At 43.7% G+C, this 7,000-nt stretch overlaps 1 protein-coding gene across 1 annotated transcript in view; it reads left to right on the plus strand.

Annotated features, from left to right (window-relative positions):
• The window catches only part of usp43b (ubiquitin specific peptidase 43b), a 37,221-nt gene extending 34,174 nt beyond the window's left edge, over positions 1-3,047 (plus strand). The window contains exons 14-15 of the mRNA XM_062408088.1: positions 88-252; positions 420-3,047. Of these exons, the coding sequence (XP_062264072.1) occupies positions 88-252; positions 420-1,570 (1,316 nt within the window). The 3' untranslated portion in view covers positions 1,571-3,047. The remainder of the gene's footprint in view (positions 1-87; positions 253-419) is intronic.
• The last annotated feature ends 3,953 nt before the right edge of the window (positions 3,048-7,000 follow it).

Consider the following 7,000-nt stretch of genomic DNA (forward strand, 5'->3'; position numbering starts at 1 on the left):
CCCCCCAACCATGAATTTTCAGCAGCTGATGGAAGTCTTCACTTTGTTGATTTGCATGTTCTTTACACTTCTCGTCTTCTCCACCAGGCTCCACCAGCTCCTCCACCTCTGATCATTGGCTGGTCCGGCTCACTGGGGGCAGTGGGAGGGGCAGCGTGGTGTCAGGAGGACCCCTCCCCGCGGCCCCGGGGCCCCTACAGGCTCCAGATTCTCCTGAGCTGCCAGTGTTCGGAGATGAACCATCAAAAACAAGTAGGTGCTTTAGTTTCACTCTATGCCCCTGCACATAAAAATACACATTTAAAGCCAATTAGTAACCTTCATTGTCATTTCATTGAGCTGAAATACAGATAAGCAGCTGCTCTTGCTCATTTCCCAGTCTCACCAGGTCTCCTTCTCTGTGTGTCTTTTCCCCACAGACGGGTTCGAAGCCAAGCCATTTGTCCGCGGGACCCAAGGCAGGAGTGTCAGCATGAGATCTCCAACCAAGTCCAAGGAGACTCTGAGCAAAGTTCTGCCGCTGCGCTGGTCCTTTGGCCCCAAGGATCGTGTGAAACACCCAGAGCAGACCCGGCCTGGGGAGCTGGTGGAGTACCTGGAGTCTGGGCGCCGGCCGCGGTGTACCAAAGACCCCATCGTCCAACTGGTGGCCACCCCACCACAGAAGAGCTCCCAGCGGAGAGCCTTCAATGTGGGACAGGACTGCAGCTCGCCCAGTGGCAGCAGCCTCAGCTGTTCAGACAGACCCTGCTCGGACACGTGTTACTCGCCCAAGCTGCCAGAGGGACAGAGCCGACCCTGTGTGGACAGGAGCCTCGCCCAGGAAGTCGGTAGCAACAGCAATGCCATAGAAGAGGTTTCTCTGAGGCAGAGGTTGTCTAAGAGAGCGAGGCCGGACCCGGGCAGGACCCTGGACCTCCAGCTGCACAGAGGACTCACCCTAGAGGGTCAGATCAGCCACAGTGCACCCCCGAGCAGAGACTCCACTCTGAAGAGAACCAAGGTCCAGGCGGGGGTGACGTTCAGGCCTCAGAAGGACTTGGTGCACCTGATCCTCCAATCTGAGGGCCGGGGGGGGCACGAGGGTCGAAGCCACGACAGCCTCTTGTCTTTCTTCAAACCCGGTTTCATGAAGAAAGGCATTCTGAGGTCACCGACCAAGGGGATCGACCGGCGTCTGAACGGCCACGGACACCTGGAGAAGCTGGCAGGAAGTCCTCTAGCCAAACTGTCCCTCTCCAACGGGAAGCTGACCACGCTGGCCCACGAAGCCGGGAGGACGGGCGGCGCCCCCTGCTGTGACACACACAACCGCAAAGTGCTGCTGCCGAATGGGAAGGCCGTAAACCCCAAGGCCGCGGACATCCAGCGCGCCCACAGCTCCGGCAACATCCAGACGAAGCTGGATCTGACTTTCCGGCGGTGCGCCTCCCTGCAGAGGAACGGCGAGGTCGCGGCGCCTCCGGAGCCACGCGTCCTGCTGCCGGACAAGCCCGGCTGCGGCCCTCTGCAGCGGACACGCTACAGCACCACCTCCCTGGGTCGGCACCGGCCCGTCCCCGAGCACTGAACCTGCACTGCACGCCTAGCTAGAGAAGGACACTCGAGAACACAGAGCTGTGGGAACTGTTTGTGTCAGTCGAGCACAAATATCACTGTAAACAGAGAAGTGACGACAACGTGTAGAGGACGTGGGAAGCTTCCATGCTGCTGGGAAAAGAAAGACATGACATGTGGTATCGATACAAAACAAGTGGAGGAGTTTTCAACAATCAAAAGTACAGATCCAAGGTCTGTTTTCTGATGATCATGAATCTGTGTCTCAATTCAGACGCCTCTTCCTCCTGAGGACCACAAACTCCGCCCCCTTCACAGGCCTCGTGCACCGTGGGAACCGAACCAAGACGTTCCGGTTCACAGAGGCTTCTCGTGATCGGGGGGGTCACCAGCTCGCCCCGCCCCCCCCTCACTGCTGTCTCCGAGGCAGCAGAGCGTGACACACTTCCTGAGTTGAGCCACAGAGATCACTTCAGCCACTTGACACCATGTGACTGATTGTTCTGACCTGTGTTGTTTTTTTTTTAAAGTGCCTCTGTGACAGCCCAGAATGACTTCTGAACACTCGGACCTCTCTCCCCCGTCATAGCACTGTTAGAAGTTCCTACCTGTGTGTGTCTTAAACTCAATCTATGCAGTTCATTTACTGAGGAGAGAAACTGCTGTAGTGTGAGGAGGGATTAGTTCTAAACAAAGCAAGCTGCCATTCGTATGTGGTTTTATTCTGAAAGGCAGAGAGTGGTTTGTCCAATGTGGAGTAGAAACACTGGAGTCTTTGGAGTATTCACAGTTCAATGGGCTCAAACATGTCAGATTTTGTATGAAAAGTATTAACACCTGTAAATCAGCTGCTGAAACAACACGCTCCATGGCTTCGTCATGTATGATCACTCTCCTGTTTTTACTACCAATGCACTTTCTTTCTTTTTTTTAAATCCACATGTCGCTACGTGACCTGAGCTTCTTTACGCTGATGAGTCTAATTTCTAATTTAAAAATGGGATTTTCCAAATGTGTCACGCTCCCACTCACTGAGTCTGAGGAACCACAACACACGTGTTTATCTAATCACATTGTTTCTATATCTGCACAACTTTCTGTTTATTCACTGCAAGAGGACGACAACGAAAAGTTCACAACACAACAAATTAACTTCATGACTTTTTCCTCTCATTCTTTTCAATTTTACATCTTTTTTAGTTAACGTGTGTCACTGGGGATTATTATGGGATAGGAAACGAGTGGCAATTGTTTGCCTCCACTGTTACTGTCGTGTTTACACGTTGTGTGATTTTAACATTTACCGTTTTAACTACGTTACCAAAACGAGTGAAGGAAGTTTCTGAGACGTATGGCTAGATTATATTTTATTAACTTTTATAAAATTGTACAATTTTTACCTGATGTGTAATATTGTAATTTAAGATCAGAGGTGTGTGTTTCAGGATTCTGTGTAAGGTCGGATTCAAACACACAGTAAGGGGGGGGGGGGGGGGGGGGCATTTGGGCACAACACACTCAAGTCTCTGTACTGGACTGTCTACAGTATAATGTCTGCTTCATGTACTGCAAATTAAACACAGAATTTCTCACAGATAAACTCACTGCCACCGACTGGTTTATGACAACGTGTCTGTTTTTATAGTTTTCAAGACAGTAAAATACTTTTTTATTAAAATATATTTGTCCTGACACTTTGCTAATGACGTCTTCCATCCTGTTGGTCTGTGACTGTAGAGTGAAAACCTTCCACTAGATGTCAGCATTGTCCCGGTATTTAAAACGTCAGAATTAAAAGCAGATGTCGAGAAAATAGAAAAACAAAGAAAGACGAACAAGTATCTAAAATATTTGGCAAATATTGTGACACACTCCTAGTAAACCAGTGTGAGTCTCGTAGTGTCGTAATCATTGTGTGTGCGTGTGTGTGTCTCTGAATGTGACACAATGATTAAAGATTATACATCTTATACGTGTCAATAACTTCAGTTGCACAGCTTCTTATTGAGATGAAGAGGTGATGGGTTTTAAAGGCTCCTTGTCATTCTATCACTCACTTTGGTAAGAAGCATCAACACACACATGTACACAACAGTAAACATACACAACAATACACACACAATATTTTGAGTGTGTGTTGCAGCCGCAGTAAAACAACGCTGGACTCTGGTGTGGAAACAGTTTGACGTTATTTCACTGTCATAAATCTTTTATCCTCTCAAAGGATAATGGGTGGATGGAAATCTCTCAGAGTTAAGACAGTGCTCTACTGAACACAGTGGATTGTGGGATCCATAAAAAGCCCTTCACAGACGGGAACATCGATAAAGAGTGCATGAATGCTGTGACCCAAACTCTTCTGGATGGAGCAGAGAGACGTGAAATGATATGAGGAGAGGACGTTCAGTCACAGCTCACTGCTGCTGAGAGTGCACCATGCAAAGCCTCAGCAGGTAATGAATCAACTGATGTTCAGTGGTGTATAAAGTACTTGAAAGCCATACTTGAGTAAAAGTACAGATATCTTACCTGGAAGTGACTCCGGTAAAAGTATAAGTCACCCGTCAGAAAATGAAAAGTCTTAAAGTACCTCATATTAAATCGACTTAAGTATCAAAAGTATCTGGTGTTGAAATGTACTCAAGTATCAAAAGTAAAAGTACAAGTACAAAAATGTAAAATGCAAAGTGCTTTTTATAGTAGGCCTACACAGACACAAAACAACCCCAAATTGTTCTCTTCAGGATTTATTTAAACTGAAATTATAAAAACAATATACATATATTGTATAATTTTACAAATTTGGAACCCCAGATGCTGAGGTTCAAATAGTATTGGACTAGTGCATCTGAACTTCAAGTGCCTCTTGTGTCTACCTAAGAACACTAATAGACCACAGTATAACCACTAAATGTCATTTAGATATTTACAAAGTGTAATTCTGTAAATATCACTAAACAATGGAGCTTTCATCAGTAGCAGGAATGATACACAATGCCCCTTATAATAACTCAACAATGGGAAACAAGTTCTAGCACACGAAATAAGATAGTTTCTCTTTTGTTAACAGCCTGAACAGCACTAGTACAGAGAAGAAACAAATGGAAATGTTTTACCTGTGACTTTCTGTTCTTAAATGATTCACACGTAGGTTCCACATATGGCAGCATCGGAATTTACTCGGACAAGCCTTTCGAAAATTCAATCCATATTCTGATATGTTCAGTGTAACGAGGCAGGACTTAGTGTGCAAGAACACAAAGTAGGGAGATAAGTGCATGTATGGAATTTTATTTACACAATCAGGAGTTTACGAAGGAAATGTTCAAAACCTAAATTGGCCACAAAACCGAGAGTGCTGACAGGCTGGTCAGTTCAGATACAACCAAAGATCCTGAGTACAAAGGGACTGCAAGGTTCTATCAGGTAGGCAGGCAGGTAAGACAGATACAGAAACAGACCGACAAAAAGGTCAGCCCAAAGGTCAGGCCTGTCGCAGGCCCAGCTTAAACGCCTCGAGTATATTTGGTTACGCCTCAAATGTGTTTGTCTTCTCCCGGAGATCCTTGACCTGCTCTGTTATTCAAGCAGTAAGAATATATTTTTAACAATACCCTATTTGCACTTCTTTATATATACGAAGTAGAAAGTACAGAAATTTGTGTTCAAATGTAGTGAGTAAAAGTAAAAAGTCATCAGGAAAAATCATTACTCAAGTAAAGTACAGATATGGGAAAAATCGACTTAAGTACAGTAGCGAAGTATTTCTACTTCGCTACTTCCCACCACTGCTGATGTTAGTGACAAGGCTCAACTTTTGGTACATGTCAGATTTGACCCATACTTAGAACGCACACCAGAGGGGGAGAGATATACTTATTAGGGGTGGCAATTGACAAAATTGTGACGATTCCATAGTATTGCGATTCTTAACATATTGCGATACAGCAAGTATTGCGATTCGATTCTGCGATATATTGCGATTCATGTCCCCCATATTATTCAAAGGCATTACAAAAACAACAACACTGTCTTCTACACATTAACTGAAGTGCAGAAACTAAGAAAGGGTAGTGCAAAAACTTCGTCCTTGAACATTGAGGACATAGGACCTTTGTAATTATTTTCTGAATAGGAGACCTCTCACATGAACGCTGAACTCCCAGCACACAATTTAGATTATTTAAATACAATACGGTAACATAAAGCAGACATAATAGAGTAACACAAACCTGAGAATAATCATATAAATAAGAGTAACTTAGAGCTTCAATCAAATTGAGAAAAATAAACTAAAATGTGTCCTGCTACAGTCAAGTCCTGTTTGCTGGAAGGTCATGAAACAAAATGTTAAATTAATTTGGGAATATTGGCATTTTTTGTTCAGTTTTTGGAAGATGAGACAATTATTTTTATTTTTTTATGGCCTTCTTAGTTCTTATAACCTCACACCTAAATTACCTCAACTAAAAGCTGCAGAGCGAGATCAGCTCTGAGTGTGATTGGGTAGCAGCTGTCCCGTCTCTCCAAAGGAAGGTGGAGATTTTCAAAGTGGATCTCCAAATGGAACTTTACACAGTTTCCAGCAATGGAGCAAATTCAGGGAGAGAGACATATTTCTACTCATGTTGAGTTCATACACAAACTGATTAGAAACTTCAGTGATGTTTTTGATGACTTCAGCCTGGAAGAGCAGTTCCTCCTTGGCTCCATATAAGTTGCGAATCCGCATTCTCAACATTTAAAATCATAAAAGCCAGATATTGTCAAGAATGACATTCTCTAACATAAACATTAACATTCCTTATTGAGAACACTGAGGCGTCCAGTTCAACCTGAAGCACTTTACGTTGAGCACGTTTCATCTTTTATGGTTAAAAGGAATTTAGGCCTATTTGAAAATTCCAAGACAGAATGTTTATTGCACTTGTTGTGCAATAATGCCTAAAAAGTGATACCATGGAATGGTGTGCCTGTAGGCGTTCAATAAATTTGGTTATCAAAAAAATATAAAAAATGTATAGTTAAAATCTTAATATTAAATCATAACTTTAATCGGTTAAAGTTGTCTCGGGGCACCACCTTTCAATGGAAGGGAAAAGATAGCCAATTTATTGATTAAGATCAGTCTCGTTTAGATATAGTTCAATTAGAAATCTCAATATTCTCTATTAAAGATTATATAATGAAGAGTGAAGGTTATGGAGTTTCTTGACAGTGTAGCGGTTGGCAAAATTCACTTATGCAACATTAATGAAAGAACATTTGTGAAAGAAAACATTTATTATGAACATAATAAAGTATAAAAACGGAGTTGGTCAACATGCTCAGATGTTAAAGGGCTCCTCTGGGCTGTTACTATATCTCCTGCAGTGGAGAACATCCTCTCAGCAGACACACTAGTGCCTGGAACGCTCAGGTATCTTTTAACGAGTTTGGCTAG

The sequence above is a fragment of the Platichthys flesus genome, chromosome 16 (genome assembly GCF_949316205.1).
Source record: "Platichthys flesus chromosome 16, fPlaFle2.1, whole genome shotgun sequence".
Lineage (NCBI taxonomy): Eukaryota > Metazoa > Chordata > Actinopteri > Pleuronectiformes > Pleuronectidae > Platichthys > Platichthys flesus.